The sequence below is a fragment of the Chionomys nivalis genome, chromosome 7 (assembly GCF_950005125.1).
Source record: "Chionomys nivalis chromosome 7, mChiNiv1.1, whole genome shotgun sequence".
NCBI lineage: Eukaryota > Metazoa > Chordata > Mammalia > Rodentia > Cricetidae > Chionomys > Chionomys nivalis.
Window position 1 is genome coordinate 33,051,697 of NC_080092.1, and position 19,724 is coordinate 33,071,420.

General features: G+C 42.1%; 1 protein-coding gene across 1 annotated transcript; it reads left to right on the top strand.

Annotated features, from left to right (window-relative positions):
- The first annotated feature begins 7,658 nt into the window (after positions 1-7,658).
- On the top strand, positions 7,659-8,582 carry LOC130878442 (olfactory receptor 1361-like). The gene has a single exon (XM_057776410.1). It carries the CDS (start codon positions 7,659-7,661, stop codon positions 8,580-8,582), a length of 924 nt encoding a protein of 307 aa, XP_057632393.1.
- Positions 8,583-19,724: the final 11,142 nt, after the last annotated feature.

The window sequence follows — 19,724 nt, forward strand, 5'->3', positions numbered from 1 at the left end:
TATAGAAATACCTAATATATTCCAAATCAAAGGACTCCTCTCCTAACAAAGAACATTTACTAAACACATAGAGCTAGAGCTAGGAATATAGCTCGGGGGTACAGTGCTTTCCTGGCACACCCAAGGTCCAGTTCTCAGCAGGGCAAAAGGAAAGACAACAAAACCATTTAAACAACAGCAACAAAGTACAATGTAAACTTATCTAAGATGAAATACTGAATATGCCTCAAGGGAAAGTAACATTCACAGCTCTTCTCCTACAAAACACTGGAGTAGAAATACTACCCAGTGCAGCAAGACAGGAAAAGATACATAGTTGAAAAGAAAAAAAATCTCATCCTGTCTGTAGATAATGTGACTTCCTTTAACATCTTTACAAATATTGTTTTTATTACTGCAAAGCAAGAAACAAACATAAAGTTCACCAAACGGCTAATTCCATAGCTAGGCAGGTATCCTGGTTTAGTTTCTGTGACTGTGATAAACACCATAACCAAAAGTAGTCTGGGGCTGAAGGGTGTGTTTGTTGCACAGGTTAGAGTCCATTATTAGAGGAGGCTAAGGCAGGAGCCCAAGGCAGGACCTGGAACAGAAGAGGAAGCAGAGTCCACAGAGGACAGCCACCTGCTGGCTTGTTCCGCTTGACAGGCCCACCTGCCTGGAGGTACCTAAATTTGTGAGCAAATAGGAAAATGTCATACAGGCATGCCATCAGCTCATTCTGATCCGGGCAGTTCTTCTGCTGAGGTTTCCCCTTCCCAGGTGACTCTGGGCTGTGCCAAATGACAGCTGATGCTAACTACACGGTTAGCTAACAGACGGTGGCAGGACATAAGTCAAAACTCATCATCTTGGTACACAAGCAGTGTTGAACAGATGGAACGTCATAGTTTCTTAAGGAATACATTACAATAGTATAAAATCATTTGAGCTGGTGTCGTGGTGCAAGCCTTTAATCTGTCCTTGGGAAGCAGAAGCAGGACAGTCTGGTCTGCATAGCAAATTTCAGGCCAGCCAATTCTAAACAGTGACACCCTGTCTCAAAAAATAAATAAAAATTATTTTTAAAATATGAAATCTAAGCTAGTGCATGCAAGGTCTATATGCCGAAAACAAACCAAAAGGAAACCTGACAAGGGGAGAAAAAGAGAAAGACTTCAAAACCCCTTATTTGCAGGAAATCATCTATTCTCAAGACAGCACACAGGGTTTCCATGAGCCAAACCACATCGCACAGAAGAATTTGTTTTTCAAGATACAGGCAAACTGTTATTATTTTTGCTATGGGAAATGAACTAAAATTGTGCAACTTGAAAAAGAACGTGACTGGGGATTCCTATCACTGTATCTCGTGACTAACTAAAAAGTCACAGACGGTTAACAAAAGCATAGACACATAGAGCAACGGGCCACATTTAATTCACCTGTGTGCCCACTCACACATGACCAATGCACGTGACGCAAAGTCGTCCAAGCAATTCAATGGAGGGATATAATTTCTAGACAAATAGTCATAAGAATTAAATGACCATATTAAAACTACTCAACACATCTTAGCTTCACATTATATACAAAATTAACTCAAAGTGAAACAGATGTAACAAGAAAAGTTAAAATGATACATTTCTTCTATAGTGCAACACCAGCTATACATGCTGCTATCTGCTATGGGCAAGGAGCTGGAGATTGAAACGCGCACGCACACACACACACACACACACACACACAGACAGAGACACAGGTCATCCTTGAAACAAGAATGCCCCCTTGAATCAAGAATGCCCACTTTATTGTGTTCTAGGGGAGCTTATATAGGGTTTCCTTGACTAATGACCATGCCCCAACTCTCAGCTGCAAGCCCACCAGGAACCACTCCCCTGTCTTGTGCTCACAGCAGCTACAAGCATAGGAAAAACAAGTTTTTTGCAGGAAATTCAGGGTCTGGGGGTCCACAGTTCCCAACATTCTTCCATTCTTCTTTCTTTCTTTCTTTCTTTCTTTCTTTCTTTCTTTCTTTCTTTCTTTCTTTCTTTCTTTCTTCCCTTCTTTCTTTCCTTTGTGTGGTTTTCCGAGGCAGGGTTTCTCTGTGTAGCTTTGGAACTCACTCTGTAGACCAGACTGACCTCGAACTCACAGAGATCCGCCTGCCTCTGCCTCCCGAGTGCTGGGACTAAAGGCGTGCGCCACCACCACTTGGCCCCAAATGATACATTTCTAGGAGAAAAAAAATAAGAATATATTTTTGATCTTGAATTAGGCAAAGATTTTGTAGCAACATTATCAAAAGTATGATTCAAAAACACTTTTTAAATTACTAATTGCACTTTAGTATAATCCAAAAGGTGTCCTCTTTGAATATTTAAGAAAATGCAAGACTGAGGGAGGAGGGAGGGGTCTAGTGGCGGTGTAGGGGGAAGAACCAGGAAGACCAACAGGGGAAGAAGGGTGAATGTTGTGTTTCCTTTGACGTGGGTACAGATTTAAATATATGTGCATATATGACCTGTATATGTGTCTATAAGCATATATAAGACCTTAAAGTAGACAAAGACTACTTGAGGGAGGGGTTATTGGCAAGGGTACGGTAAGTCATGGACATAGAGGATGATAAGGGAGGTGGACATGAGCAAAGTGCAGTGAGAAATGATAGTTCCCAGCAGTGTTGCCAGGGATCCCAAACTAACCCAAGAGAGCTTGCAGAGGTCTGAGAAGGTCAGTTTCTCCTCACGTACCACACGTAGATGGGGCGTTATCTTTCTCAGTGTCCCACCTATGAAATGACATCCACATTGTTTTTGAAAATGCTGACAGGACCACACTTACAATAACAATCACTGTGTCCAGTGACTACAACAAAGGCAAGAACAGGGGCAGGCACAGTAGAGAAGGGATCATTTGAATTATTAGGTTGACTTGAGAGCCCCCACCAGCCCTGATAATTCCCTGGAGAAAGAATCTTCCCATCCTAACCTGCACAGGAAATGAGAAAAATAAAATCAGAATCTCCCTGTGCTAAGAGATCTGAACTTGTTTTCTGATGCTGTAATAAAACCTCAAGACCAAAGCAACTTAAGAAGAAGCAGTTCGTGTTGTCTCACAGTTCCAGAGGGAGAGCCCTTAGTGGCAAGGAAGGCATGGCATGACAGCAGGAACAGGAAGTTGACTGATCACATTTTCATCCACACACAGGAAGCAGCAAAATGAGGTCTTTCTCTCATATCGACAATAGAAACCTTTCTTCCCTTTAGCCACACCATGGAGAGCTAATGTTTGCAGTTCTTACTGCTCCCTTCTGTATAGACTGAGATCTTTAATTCCAGCTCTTGGAAACCTGAGACAAAAAGAAATAATTTCAAGGTCATCATGGGTGAGACCCTGCCACAAAAGAGAAAAGAAAGAAAAACAATTTAAAAATGTATTAAATGTCTTTATGTCAATAGCTACAAGATTTTTTTTTTTTAAGAATTACATTTTTCTTGCTTTCTCTCTGTGGTTGTGTATGTTTATGTGTTCCGTGGTTGCATATGAAGGTCAGAGGACAACTTTTAGGAGTGACTTCTCTCCTCTGACCGTGTATGCTCTGGGGATCAAACAGACTTGGTGACAAGTGTCTTAACCTATTAAGCAGTCATGCTCACCCTACAAGTCATTTTGACTTTTTCTAAAAGATAAAGGGAGAAAAAGAAGCATCAAATGATGAGAGATCCATGGTGGTGAACGTTCAGTGTCAGTAGAAAATACATTACTTTTAAAACGGCGAATGGATTTACTGCTGCCAAATCAAATACCTTAAAATTTCTTCTTGTACATGGATGAACTTAGTCTAACAATTATTGGATTGGGGAATGAGAAGAGCAGCAAAGTCATTTGAAGAAAGAGCTGTTGAAATATATGACAGATGAAGATTAATATTGGGCACCTTATTGATTATAATGAGATCTTTTTGTAAAAACCATTCATCAAATTGAAGAGACCTTTGATTTGGGATTTATTGGGAATTTTTACATTAATTAATATTTTTAGAATTGGTCAAGTGCTGTTTCGACATCATTCATATAATTGTTTTAGAAGTCATTACAATTGGGCTTAGTAATTGATTCATACTGGGCTCCAATCTTGTTTTTAGGCCATACCAATGATGGTGACATTATTTGATTTGTGGTCTGATTTTTAGTAATGTATTCACTAGATTTTGGTATCAAGTTGATGCTGACTTTAACCTCTACTGTAACTTGATAAAATTTTATATTGTATTGCTGTGTGACACATAATATTTATATATTGTGGTACTACACATTATATATGTTATAAGCATCATTTTATCAGACATGATTAACTATAAATAATTAACCAAGGATATAACTCTAGCAGTGAGGACCTGTATAATAACTGATTTTCTGAGGATCCTAATTTTCATTGCCCAGACAGAATGCAGACTGTGAACACCTCACCTGTGTCTCTAATTAGAACCTCTGAGAAATCCACCCTGGGGGAGCTAGGGGAGCACACACTTGGCTCCATCTTCATGGCAGCACCACCTCCAGGGATGGAGCATCAATATATTCACTCCCAACCATCCAATCTTGACCAGAGAGAGCCACATGCCTCTTTCTAGATGTTCTCTTCTAGGGACAAAGGCCCTCCCCTTCTCAGCTTCAAGTGTGGATTTCTCAAAATCCAGCCTCAACCATGGCACCAGCAGAGACAGAACTTTCCTGAAGACATCTGATAACAGCCAGGAGCACCCAGGTAAGGAGGGTGGGGAAACAGCAGAGGGCACCCCCACAACAGGGAAACTCCCATAGACTTGAGCCCGTGGGATGACTTATAGAAAAAGAACTTCATTCAATCCCTCTGCATCTGACCAAGTTCAAAGGAGGAAAAATGTCTCACTCCTCCATGTCCATTCCTTGTTCCTACATGAGGTTCTCTGCACTAGGGACACAGGGGAAGCTGCTGTATGGGTAGAGGGAAGCACAAGAACAGAATGGAGTTTGGACGTTTAGGAGCATAACTACATGGTATTAAAAAGCTTTATCAGAAGTAGAGAGAAAGAGAGGGAAAAGGAGACAGAGACATAGAGAGACACAGAGACACAGAAAGAGACAGAGATGTAGAGACACACACAGAGACAGAGACAGGAAGAGACAGTGAAACAGAGACGAATGTCATTATTTTATCCTGGTCCTCATATTTGTTCTGTGCCTAAATCTGGAGTGTGTGGTTGTATAATGAAGGTGTCTCAGACTGTGGCTGCTTGGATGCTACTAAAACCTGACAGCAGAGTGTTGACTGCTGCTGGAGTCCAGAGACAAAGCAGCCTTTAAGGTTCAGGGTCTCAAACCCCAGTGATGCAGACATGTCTACACATCTGGCATCTCAGACACACCCAACAGTCCCTGACTCACAGAAATCATTCAGCAAAACAGACACAAAGTAAGGTATATATATATATACATACACACATATATGTAATGTACATACATATATATATGCATGCATATATTTACGTATATCCTGAAGGTTCTTTTTTATTAGTTGTGGCAGCTGCATTCTGTCTCATAAGGAAGCTTAAGGGGAAGTGGAATGAAATTTAAAAGCTGGAGTTGAAGAGTCAATCAAAGAAAGGGGCATCCGTGCATGGTCCTATGGAAGCTGTACAGCTAGGGCTTAACCCATGATATGTTAGTATTATTCCCAGCAACTGACTATTGCAATGCTCACCATCTCTTAATGCACAGCATGAGAAAATATGGAATATCTGCAGCTTAATGCTTCTGAGTGAGCCTTAGCTGTGGTCTTTCCCCACTGGAGCAAGTTGCCTTTCCATCCCACTCAGTCTCATTTTCTGTTTCTATCTGCCTTCAGGAACATTAGCATCTACAGACAAAGCTCTGTTTTGTTTGATTTTATGGACTATTGATCATTCTGTCTCTCATCTCTCTGCTTCTATAGTCCATTACACAGTGACCCATTAGAAGCTTATTCTAGCTTTATAAATTTTATGGTGTGTATGTATGTGTGTCTATGTGTGTGTCCATGTATGTTTATGGGTGTAGCTGCACATGTGTCACAGCACTCATGCAGAGTTCTGCTTCTCACTTCACCATAAAAGCACTGGGATAGCAGACGTGCTCTGTGGTGTGGAGTTTTAGGTGGGTTCTGGGATTTGAACTCAGATCTTCACACTTACATGGCACATGCTTTACCCACTAAGCCATCTCCCCAGACCTCATTCTAGCTCTTTGCTGTTGTGGTCACGCTGGTCTACATCCATGGCAACACTCCAGAAGTTACCTTGGACTCACATCTCAGCGCTGTGCTTAGCTCCACTCACACAGCAGCAGTCAGTTCGCTGTCTGAACCACACGAGCATCCTGTAACCAACATCACCAATTTCCATGTCATGTTCTGTCCCTGCAGCCAGGTCATTTCTCCTGACACCTGTCTCCTCTCTTCCCCTTCCCCAGCCAGGCCTCTGACCACCCCAGGGTGACTCTCCTCCCTTCTCAGCTGTAATTGCCTTGCTTCCCTCCGTGGGCATTGCAGTCCAGATGTTTTCCTGACCTCCTGACCATAGAGATGTCTTAGCCTGGGGATTGTCTTTGAGATGCACATGAATCTGCTTTTTATCCACTTGTAAAACCTCTTTCTTCCAGTTGGAAAGCAATGCACTTAGAATCTGTATGCCCCCCTCTTCTGAGTGCAGAAAGGAGAGGAACACTGCACACAGGAGTCTGGGCAGCGGCTCAAGTGTGAACTGTGGTGACAACATCTTAGCAGATAGAATGCAAAGGCCCAACCACCAGGCAGGTCTGTCAAAGCACAACCACCTGGTTTATCATACATGACAACTAGTAGTGACTTTTCATTTGATTAAAATTTAATAAATTGTAGCGAATATAACATAAAAATTTCTAGGGACTTGGTACCTGCCTATACAGAATCTGTATACTTGGGTATTCAGATTCTAAGTGCTTTATTTTTCTATTGGTGATAAAGGATTTATAGGTGGATGAAGTGGAGATTCATGTGCATCTCAAAGACAATCCCCAGCTTTAGTGCCATCCAGTTGGATGTTAAGGGAGGAGGATTTTTTTCAGATCAGAAATTCCTGGTCAGACAAAAGAATATGTAAGAAAAATCGTGTGTGTGTGTGTATGTGTGTGTCTTCTACAAATATCTATATGTATGTTTGTGTGCGTTGTGCATGTTCATATACATGTGCGTGTTTGTGTTTTGTACATGCAAGCATGCATGTCTATGTGTGTAATGTGTAACTCAGAGAACAAGACTATTAGCTTGTTTTGAACTCTCTTGCTATTGGCCAGTGATTTTTTGATATAGCACTTAGCTTCCCACTTCTCAGATTCCTCATGTATAGAGTGAAGTGGAGTATGCCAAATTTTGACTGAGTAACTACTGTATGAACTGTAATATATGAGATACTAAGCGAACAAGAGTAAAATCAATAAACTCATAGTCATTAGAATTCAGTTCTTTCAAAGAACCACTATTTGTTTTAAAAATGCCTTGTAAGGGATTTACTACCAACTAATTCTCAACTAAAGAGTCAAAATTTCCAAACTGCAAAGAAGTTTTCTCCAAGTGTTGGTCAATCATTTCTACATAAGTGTCTCACTTTCTTCTCCCGAGACATGGATGGTGACAATCAGACGACAGTCACAGAATTCCTCCTCCTGGGACTCTCTGAAGAGTCAGAACAAGAAGACGTTGTCTTTGGAATGTTCTTGGGGATGTACATGGTCACCATCTCTGGGAACCTTCTCATCATCCTGGCTGTCACCTGTGACCCTCATCTCCACACACCCATGTACTTCTTCTTGGCCAACCTCTCCAGTGTCGACATCTGCTTTTCCTCAGTCACCGTCCCCAAGGCACTGGTGAATCACATGGTGGGAAGCAAGTCCATCTCTTACACAGAGTGTATGGCACAGATGTACCTCATGTTCACATTCAGCAACATGGACAGTTTCCTCCTGAGTGTGATGGCCTATGACCGCTATGTGGCCATTTGTCACCCACTCCACTACACCCTGATGATGAGCCCCAGACTCTGTGTCCTCCTGGTGGCCATATCATGGGTCATCACACACCTGCATGCTCTCTTGTACATTCTCCTCATGGTTCGACTCACCTTCTGTTCCCACACTGCAGTGCCCCACTTCTACTGTGATCCCTACCTTGTCATGAAACTCTCTTGTTCTGATACCTTTATCAATGATGTCACAGCCTTTTCTGAGGGTGGAGTGATATTTATGACGCCATTTTTATGTATTGTTGTTTCCTATGCCTACATCTACTCCAAGGTCTTGAAGATGCCCTCTGCCCAGGGGATAAGAAAAGCCATGTCCACTTGTGGTTCCCACCTCACTGTGGTCTGTCTTTTCTACGGGGCTATCCTAGGAATTTATATGCACCCTTCTTCCTCCTACTCACTACAGGATGCAGTGGCCTCTGTCATCTTTACAGTGGTGACCCCTATGGCCAACCCCTTCATCTACAGCCTGAGGAATCGTGACATCAAAGGAGCCCTAAGGAAGATAATTCTCAGGTCCTAGAATTGGAAATTTTTAGAGCTGAGAGGACTCATTGATGTCATGCATAGTTTTCATTTTATAAATAGAGATCCAGATGGGTCCAGTGCTCAGCATGACTTCACCTGGGATTCTTGATAGATGTTTGTAATTATGCTTTTGATTGGGACGCTGACTAATGTTCTCTGTCACACACTCTGAACGTTATCTCTTCAAAGGGATGATTCTAAGACGCTCACTTCACAGATAAGAGAAACTGAGAACATTTGGGCACGTTCTGCCTTGGGATGTATTTAATATCCCCTGAGATCTTGGCTGCCACAATGATGAGGGGATTTTAAGAGATGGGATCACCTGACCCTATGGCCTCAAGCAGAGCTGTGGTTATCCTGGTAAATGACCCAGGTAGTTTAACTCACCCATGTTAGACAACTAGAGCTTGTTGGTAACTGAGGTGTTGGTGCTTCCCCCTTTTCCCAGCCTGAGGTCCCTCTCATCCTTTGTATAGCCCACAACACTACCTCTCTCCTTCTCTTCCCACCTAACATTTCAGGCTTTTGTTCCTCAGCATAAGTTTTAGGGGTACCTATGAAGTGCTATGGGAGCCTTGGATAGTAGCTGTGATCTCCCATAACATGTGTATGTTCCTACATGTTATCATGGGCTGCAGGAAGCAGAGAGTTCCATACATAGCTGAAGTATTTAGAGTCAGGGTTGCGCTAGGAACATGGGGACTGAATTAATGTCGATTATAATTGGAACTTAGGACTTTGGTGTGAAGTCCACGATTATTCTGGAATATGGACCATAGTAACCAGAGTTCCAGCCCTTTTTAGTGTATACTAAAGATCAAGTGTCCGCAATGTCACTTGTCATGTCCTTTTCTCACATCCAGATAGGTCTGCCCTCCATCTTCTGGGTTGGGGCAGTGGTCAGTCTTCAGTAGCTCTCCCTTCATGGTCTCTATATTCTCACTTCTTTCCTTCCCCGACTCTACTGGATTCTGTGTCCTTAGTGTCCTCACCATCAGCTGCTTCCAGACTCTGTCCTGTCTCTGACTGTAGCGATCTCCAGCCTGGGGAATCTCACCACTTTCTCTCCCTGCACATCTCTCTCCTCCACACAGGTGCCATTTGTTCCTCCTTGGGTGTCAAATGAGTCCTGTCACCCAACTCTCTCAGAATCACAGCAGATGTAAAATATCCTTTCTTCATGCAATAAAGCCTAATCAGTGATTTGGCACCGGATTTCCCTAGGGCCACTAAATTCTCCTCCTGGCCCCTTAAGAACCCAGAGTATAGTACCCACAGGTTCCTGGTGACTCTTAGAACAGACTACAAGATAATTTTGGATTCAGAGTCCTGGGCCAGATGGTTATTATATGGTTTAAATAAAAATGTCTCTTATAGATTCTCATATATGAACTCTTGGTCCCCAGTTGATGGTGTTTTTTGTGGGGTTTAGGAGGTGTGGCCTTGCTGGGGGCCGTATGCTACTGGGGGTATGGTATGTGACACTTCTTGTTCACTCTCTGCACCATGCTTGCCTTTGAGGATGAGTTCTCAGCTCCCCCATCCTGCAGCTGCCATGGTTCCCTGCTATGATGGACTCTTATCCCTCTGGATCCATTGGTCAAAATAAACTCTCTCTCCTGTCAGCTTGTGGTCACGTGTTCATCACAGCAACGGTAAAGGAACTACTGCAGTTGCTCTCCTGGGAGATTTCCTTTTCCTGTGTGGGGCAGGAATTGTTAGAGTAGGCAAGGAGCTAAGGAGCGGAGAGAGCAGGCAGATTCTCAAAGGGACAACTTCAAAAGTTAAGATCATCTTCAAATATAATTGACAAAATCCCAAAACATAACTGAGCTGTGGGCAGGCAACAGCAATATTATATTAGGTTCTGTCATTCGGTCCAATTTGTTATGGTTACTAAAGTGTTCTGTTTCTTTTCCTTTATTTATCTTCAGTAACTTCACACATGATTATGGTGTGTTTGGTTCATATGCAACTTAAAAAAAAGGAAAAGATAAGATTTGCAGATGGAATCCTCAAAATAAACAAGTGAACAGCTGAGCACTAAACTGGTCCTAAGGCTGATGGGAAAACTGATGGCAGTAAATAAGATTAACTGTGATAGTAGATACAATGTAAAAGCTATAAAGTCAGGAGAAGCTACAAAGGGAAAACTTGCTGCTGTTTATATGATTAGTTGTTCCCTATTCCAGGCACACATCTGGAGTTAGGGGCCACAGACAACAGCCTTGGTGTGACAGCCATGGTAGTTATGCAGAATGGACTGCAGTTATTTCTTCACAGGGTCGAGGAAGGGGAGCCTTTTTTATACCCAAGGCTCAAGTCATTATGGGCAGAACACACTTCATGTTATGACCCATAGGACTGTTTTTTTAGTCTTTACTTAAAAATAAATTGTTTATTGCATTTTATGTATTTACTCTTGCCCCATCTGTCTCTATGTCTCTCTGTGTGTTTCTCTGACTCTCTGTCTCTGTCTCTCTGTGTGTATGTCTCTCTCTGTGTGTGTCTTTGCCAGCATGCATGTGGAAGTCAGAGGACACCTTGTGGGATTCAGTTCTCTCCTTCTGGGAGAAATAATCATTCTGGTCCATTTTCAGTATGGAGCTCATCAGGGAATCCCACCCAGCAGGAGGCACTGGGCTCCCATCTTCCCTAGCTAGCAGCTGGTGCCTACTTGTCTGAGTGCTTTTGAGTTTATCCTAGGGGCGAAAAGGTGCAGTCATCTAGCCCTGCTATCTGGAAAGGGAGGGGTGCATCTAAAGCCCCAGGAGAATGGGGAGTTTGGTGGGAACCATACTAAGATTGCATCTCCTTGAAAAAGTCAGCCAATGAGAAATACAAGGGAGAGAAACACGGTCTGGAACCTAAGAACCAGTTTCTTTCCCTATTTTCTCAGGGCTGATGCCTGCTTTGCGGGTTCATGATAGCTCACTTTAGCGCACTGAGTCACCAGTGCTCTTTTTCAACATTTTCTGTTAATTTGATTTTATGTGTATGGTGTTTTGCCATATGTATGTCTGTGCATTATCTGTGTACAATGTTCAATGAGCACAGAGGCCAGAAGATGACATCAGATCCCCTGAGACTGGAGTCACAAACAATTGAGTGCACGTGTGCTGAGAATCAGATCTGTGTCCTCTGTTAGAACTGCCAGTGCTCTTAATCACTCAGTCACCTCTCCAGACCCTCCAGGACTCTTACTATGAAGTGAGGATCATCATTTCTCACACTGTTGCCATGTGGGTGCAGGGGACTGAATTTGGGTCATCAGGCTTGCTAGCAATCACCTTGAACCACTGAGCCATCTCATTGTCCCTGGTTCTTTGGTCTTGTCCCAATTCACCTGCCATGACTACTTTACTATACCACTGAACTCTCTTTGTTTTTCATGAAAGTTTCATTGGCCTTCCTTCTGGTCTCTTTGGGTAGGTTCTCCAGGGACAAGCCTTGAATCTTAGGAAATCTTATCCAATAACCAGGAACTTTTGAGCCTTCCTGTGTGTTTCCCCTACTGGTCTTTCTTTGTCAATAGAATCTACTCAAGAGCCTATCAGCATTAGGAAAAGACATTATACTTTTCCCTTTATGTTAAAACAAGCAGGTGGCTCATGGGTCCTGGGTCAACTCCAATGGAAATGTGACTGGGCAACAAGTAGCCTCTTCCTGTTTGTCAGCCTTGGCCCTTGAATGTTTGTGACCTACAGACCTAGATAATACTGTTTCGAGCCATGAGAACTAGAGGCTTGTCTTGACAAACTCTTTTCAAAAGGTTTGTTATTCTGGGCTTGGTGGAAAATGCCTATAATCATCCTGTGAGTACGCGGCCAGCTATGTTAACATAATGGGACCCTGTTTCAAAAATGAAATCAAAACAAAATTATATTTGTTTTGCATGTATGAATGTTTGAGTTTGTCTCGAGGCAATAAACTGGAGATTGATAGAGAAAGGCGCAGACATTCTTCTCTGGCTTCCACATGTGCACATGCAAAAACACACACCCAAATACATGTATGTGTATGTAACACATACACACACACACACAAGACAGGCATACTACATACCACACAGCTCATGTACTATGATTTTTGACCAAAACAAAATCAAACAAGAAAAATAACAATAACATGTCTAGAATGTAATCCCAAATATTACAAAGCAAAGAACACTCTCCTAAATTACGCACAGGAGAAACGGGAGTTTACAGTAGTGTTGCCAGGGAACCCAAATGACCCCAAGAGAGATGCCAGAGGTCCGACCTATGAAATGACATCCACATCGTTTCTGAAAATATTGACAGAATCAAACTTCCAATAAAAATCTCTGTGTCCAGTGACTACAACAAAGGCAAGAGCAGGGGCAGGCACAGTAGAGATCATTACCACCTACTTCTGTGCACTGCTTTCTTGCCTCTAACTTGAAGAGAGATCCAGACATACAAAAAGAATGCCATTGGATTTCCCAAAGGATTCTGAGACCTCACACAAACCTCTGGATGCTCAGTGAAGAAATCGGGATGCATAGAGTCTTTTTAACTAGCTTAGTTCTCTTTATAGTCAGTTTTCTCCTTCTTGAAACAAAGAAGGTTGCCATGAAACTGAAGCACTTATCGAATTAATATTCTTTATCAATAAGTATTGGGAGTCAGATTTCGGGGTAAGAACCTGAAAGATCAAAGGAGTGACCGAGAAGCCACCAGTGACCTCCTCTCCTTCTGTTCTGCAATCCAAAAAAGACTGAGATCCTCTCTCAGCCCCGCCTTACTACTTCCTGTCTTCCATCTGTCCTCAATCCTCCAAGACCTCTATGTTTTATTTTGGTCAGCTAGTAACTGGCATATGCCTGCTTCCCCAAAGCCATATGGCTTTTATAGAACTTTAGAGCTGATTCCCTTTCCCTGATCTCTCTTTGGCCTCTGATGAGGAACACCTAGTTCACCTGTCAAAGAGAAAATGGCAAGTTTTCCTCTGTTCCGGTTAAAGCATTTCACACTTCAGAATGCACCCTTTGCAGATCCTCTTCTTCCCTCCTGTCCTGTGGGCCTTTTCCTGCTCAGCATGGGCACCAGTCTGGACTGATGTCACTCAGCGATGGATATTGGAAGCTGCAGAAGTAAGCAAACCTATCTTTATAGGCAGAGTACATGGTGCATAAGAAATATTTTTAAAGAAACAATGCCAAAGCAAATCAAATGATTAGAATACTACTTTAAGATACTTTACATTTGTTTATATTGTGGAACATTTGTTTAATGATGCAAAGATGTATTGCATTCTTTTACGCTACATATGCTTAGCTCTGTGAAGCTGTTATACTTTTCCTGTTGAAAACACCTGATTGGCCCAATGAAGAGCTGAACGGCCAATAGCAATGTGGGAGAAAGAATAGGTGGGGCTGGTAGGCAGAGAGAATAAATATGAGGAAAAGTCTGGGTGGAGAAGGAGAATGAAGAGAAGGACTTCAAATTACACAGTCAGCCATGGAGTAAGAGTGAAGGTAAGTATACAAAAGTAAGAAGAGGAGAAATCCAAAAGACATAAAGTATTGTGATAATTTAAGTTAAAGAAAGTTGGCTAGAAACAACCTAAGCTAAGGTGGGGCATTCCTAAGCAATAATAATCCTCTGTGTGCATATTTATTTGGTAGCAGGGTTCCCCAAAAGATTAAAAAGAGCCAAAAATAAAAAGCTAACTACAACCAAATTTAGAAATGATCCAGTAAGTTATGAGTATTTTCAATTAAGAAATGGCTATCAATAGCCATCATATCCATGGGCAATGACCATTTACAAGACAGAACGTGTAAAGAGATCACACTTACGATAAGAACGCACTGTGTGGAACACACAAGACTACAGTTAACAGTAAAGTAAGCCGCTTAAGGACACTGCAAAGCACAGAGACAGAATTACACAAGGGGATGCTTCTTCCTAATAAACAGCTGATTCCAGCACTCCAGAGAAGAGGCTTTCTGTTTGTCTCTAACTGAAAAGCAGTAAATGACAATAGAAATACAAGACGATTTTATCAGGCTATTAGGGTTGGCACTAGAGTTGCACAGAAAGAGATGTGTCTCTATTTACATATAAATCCTCATTATAAACTCTTGTAGTCAAAGCAGAGATGAGTCCAAACATCCCACAGACTAGAGCATGAAGTACAGATTCAGACAGTGAAGGACAGGAACTTGTAGGGATTGGTCACCCCAGGTGTCAACCACGAAGCAAAGAGCCTGTGAATAGTAGCTATTTCAGAGTTCCAGAGCCTACTCACAGTATGACAATAACCTGGGACTCTCTGATGAAGTAAGGACTGGAGCTCTTTGAAGGGAAAGGCACGCATGAAGCACTCTCCCCATTTGTAAGTGTGGAGAGCAGTCCACTTCCTGAAACAGCCGGTGATAGAGGGTGCCCGGGCCCTTTCTCTTCCAAAACTAGTGTGTGGATGTTGTGGGATATTAGTATGAGCTGTATTGCATCTTAAACTGTGGAATATTTGTTTAAAACTGCAAAGATGTGTTGCATTCTTTTATGTAGCTTTTGTTTAACTCTGTAAAGTGGTACTACTTTGCCTAAAATACCTGATTGGTCTAATGAAGAGCTGAAATGCCAATAACAAGGCAGGAGAGAGCAATAGGCAGGGCTGCTAGGCAGAGAGAATAGATAAGAGTAGAGATCTAGGCTCCAGAGAGGAGCAAGGGGCAAGAAAAGGAGAGGAGCAAGTCAAGGTCAGTCACTCAGCTACAGAGCCAGCCAGTAAGAAGGAAAGAAAGATGTATAGAATTAAGAAAGGTAAAAAGGCGATATGCAAGATATTCATCAGTATGATTATAGGATAGGTTCATTTCAGGTTCCCTATCCTCAGGTGCCCCAATGAACTAACTGGGGACATTGCCCTGGGCATCTGGTAGCCAATCCAAGTTCAAGTCTCTTGCCACCCCTTAGGTGGCTCCCTTACCTAAGGTATGAGTTTCCCTGCTCCCCTATCCAACCTTCCTTTATCCCCAATCACCCCGATTCCCCAAGTTCCCCTCATCCTCTCCTTCACACTTTTCTCTCCCCATCACCCCTCATCCCCATCCCACCCCACCCCCAAGATTCCAATTTTTTGCCCATCAGTCATGTCTATTTCCCATAGCTGGGAGGATATCTATATGTTTTTCCTTGGGTTTACCCTCTTGTTTAGCTTCTTTAGGATCACAAATTATAGACTCAGTGGCCCCTATCCATGGCTAGAAACCAATTATGAGTGAGCTCTTAAGGTCCAAATGAGGAGCAGAAGGAGGGAGAACATGAGCAAGGAAATCAGGACCACGAGGCGTGCACCCACCCACTGTGACAGTGGAACTGATCTATTGGGAGCTCTTCAAGGCCAGCTGGACTGGGACTGAATAAGCATGGGTTGAAACTGGACTCTCTGAACATGGCGGACAATGAAGGCTGATGAGAAGCCAAGGACAATGGCACTAGGTTTCGATCCTAATACATGAACTGGCTTTGTGGGAGCTTAGCCTGTTTGGATGCTCACCTTCCTGGGCCTAGATGGAAGTGGGAGTACCTTGGTCTTCCTGTAGGGCAGGGAATTTGGTCTGCTCTTCAGTATCGAGAGGGAGGGGAAATGGACTGGGGGGAGGAGAAGAGGAGGGGGGATGGGGGAGGGGAGTGGGGGGAGGGGGCAATGTGTGGGAGGAGGGGAGGGAAATGGGAAACGGGGAGCAGTTGGAAATTTTAATTAAAAAAGAATAAAAAAAAAAGTATATAAAAAAAAAAAAAGAAAGGTAAAAAGCCCAGAGACAAAACATAGTTAAAGAGAAACGGGATAATTTAAGCTAGAAAACCTGGCTAGAAACAAGTCAAGCTAAGGTCAGACATTCATAAGTAAGAATAAATATCCCTGTATTTATTTGGGACATAGGTGGTGGACCACCAAAGAGTAAAAAACAAGAACAAACAAACACACCCAACTACAAGTGTATGTTTTGATTGCTCTGGAGGACCCTGAGAGAAGGGCAGGGATGGTAGCCTCACTGGAACCAAGAGTGACAATGTCTTACCAGAACATGAGAGGATTATCAGCTGTCCCTCCTGTTCCAGGGTTTGAAGCCAGACACTTAAGGAAGTCAAAGGGAGGATGCTCCACCACAGAAAGGGCTTTTTACAGTCAATCAATCGATCGATCGATCAATCAAACTCCAAACCTTACATTTTATTTAAGAAGAAAGAAAACTTTCTCTCCTCTAAGCCTGGGACAAGGTTAGAGGTAGGTTCTAATAACCCCAATTCAGCATTTTGCTGGTGTCCTGTTTTATTGTGCAAGAAGAAAAAGATGCAGAGATTGAAATGGAAAATAAATCATTAATAGCATTTGCTGGCTATAGAAAAGGCCAAGGGACATGTCAAAACCCTACCCAAACCTAACAAGCAAACAAACACATAAAACCCACTAAAAATATGATCAGATCTCAGGTTTTAAAGGTCATAGTGTGTAATTTCAATCCTCAAAACTAAATTGTTTTTCTATATGGCTACCTGTGGTGCCTATTAGCATAACCAAAGAGCACATTGGCTTCCAGGCTCTCTCAGTGTCACAGGGACCTGTCACACATGTCCTTGCTGGCATCCTACCCTCTCACCTTCTCCTCTACCCTAAACTCCCTCCAGCTCGGACTCCCTCCCCCAGCTGCTCATCCTCCTAACAACTCAGCTCACATCCTCATTCCTGCTGCTCTGGTCTTCTCCCTATGCTTCTCTCTTCTCTGTCTCGTCATTCTCTCTTCTCTCACAGGTAGCCCTGGCCACATTCAGTCTCCTTCTTTCTCAGTCTGCTCTGACTTCATCCAGATCCTCTGGTTGTTTTAAACCTCACATCAATAGAAATATTTCCTCCCTTTAGCCACATTATGGAGTGGTAAGGCTTGCACTTTTTTACTTCTCCCCTCTGTACAGAGTAAGATCTTTAATTCCAGGAAGCCTGAGACAAAAGGATGGGATTTTAAAGTCATTATGGTGAGACCCTGCCACAAAAGAGAAAAGAAAGAGAAATAATAATAAAAAAAAATATATGCAGTGTCTTTATGTCAGTGTCTAAAAGACATTTTTAAAGAGTTACATTTCTATCTCTGTGTGTATGTGTTTGTGTGTGCATGTGTGTATGTGTGTGAGTGTGCACATGTGTGTTTGTGTATCTGCATGTGTTCCATGTTTTCATGTGAAGGTCAGAGGGAAACTTTCAGGAGTCAGTTCTCTCCTCTGGCCCTGTGTGTTCTGGGCATCAAACAGACTTGGTGACAAGTGTCTTTACCTACTGAGCAATCGTGCTGGCCCTACAAGTCATTTTGATTCTTTCTAGAAGATGAAGGGAGAAAAAGAAGAGTCAAATGATGAGAGATCCATGGTGTTGAACTTCAGAAGACTCAGCATCAGTAGAAAATACATTACATTTAAAACAGCGAATGGATTTACTGCTGCCAAATCAAATACCTTAAATTTTCTTCTTGTACATGGATGAGCTTAGTCTAACAATTGCATGAATGGGGGCTGAGAAGAACAGCAAAGTCATTTGGAGAATGAGCAGTTGAAATACATGACAGATAAAGATTAATATTGGACATCTTTCTGATTGTAATGAAATCTTTTTGTAAAAACCATTCTTCAAGCTAGGTGTTGGTTGCGCACGCCTTTAATCCCAGCACTCGGGAGGCAGAGACAGGCAGATCTTTGTGACTCTGAGGCCAGCCTGGTCTGCAAGAGCTTGTTCTCTGACACACAGGGATGTTACACAGAGAAACCCTGTCTCAAAAAACAAACAATGAACCATTTATCAAGTTGAGGAGACCTTTGATTTAAGATTTCTTGGGAATTTTTACACTAATTAATATTTTTAGAATTTTGTCAAGTGCTTTTCTACATCATTCATATGATTGTTTTATAAGTCATTATAATTGGGTTTAGTAACTGATTCATACTTGATATAAAGCTCCAATTTTCTTATTAGGTAATATCGATGATGATGATATTAATTGATTTGTGTCCTGATTACTTTTTTTTAAAGTCTTTTTTTATTGATTTTATTGCGCTATACATTTTTTTGCTCTCCTCCCTTTCTCTCCCCTCCCCTTCAGCCCTCTCCCATGGTCCTCATGCTCCCAATTTACTCAGGAGATCTTGTCTTTGTCTACTTCCCATGTAGATTAGATCCATTCATGACTCTCTTAGGGTCCTCATTAATGTTTATGTTCTCTGGGATTGTAATTTGTAGGCTGGTTTTCTTTTTTTTTATGTCTAAAAACCACTTATGAGTACATATGATGTTTGTCTTTCTGAGTCTGAGTTACCTCACTCAATATGATGTTTTCTAGTTCTATCCATTTGCCTGCAAACCTCAAGATGTCATTATTTTTTCTGCTGTGTAGTACTCCACTGTGCAAATGTACCACATTTTCCTTATCCATTCTTCAGCCGAGGGGCATTTAGGTTTTTCTAGGTTCTGGCTATGACAAACAATGCTGCTATGAACATAGTTGAGCACATTTCCCTGTGGTATGATTGAGCATCCTTTGGATATATACCCCAAAAAGGTATTTCTGGGTCTTGAGGAAGGCTTGTTTCATAATTTTCTGAGAAATCTCCACAGTAATATCCAAAGGAGTGGTATCAGCTTGCATTCTCACCAGCAATGCAGGAGTGTTCCCTTTCCCCCACAACCTCTCCAGCATAAGTTGTCATCAGTGTTTTTGATCTTAATCATTCTTACAGGTGTAAGATGGAATCTCAGAGTTGTTTTGATTTGCATTTATCTGATAGCTAAGGATGTCAAACATTTCCTTAGGTGTCTTTCAGCCATTTTAGATTCCTCAGTTAAGAGTTCTCTGTTTAGGTCGTACCCCATTTTTTTTTTTTTTACTGGATTATTTGTTCTTTAAATGACCAGTTTCTTGAGTTCTTTGTATATTTTGGAGATCAGCCCTCTGTCCAATGTGGGGTTGGTGAAGATCTTTTCCCATTCTGCAGGATGCCATTTTGTCTTGTTGACCATGTCTTTTGCTTTACGGAAGCTTCTCAGTTTCAGGAGGTCCCATTTATTAATTGTTTCTCTCAGTGTCTGTGCTGCTGGGGTTATATTTAGGAAGTGGTCT

Excerpts from the sequence above, each read along its gene's own strand:
- LOC130878442 (XM_057776410.1), top strand. The coding sequence starts at position 7,659 with ATGGATGGTGACAATCAGACGACAGTCACAGAATTCCTCCTCCTGGGA.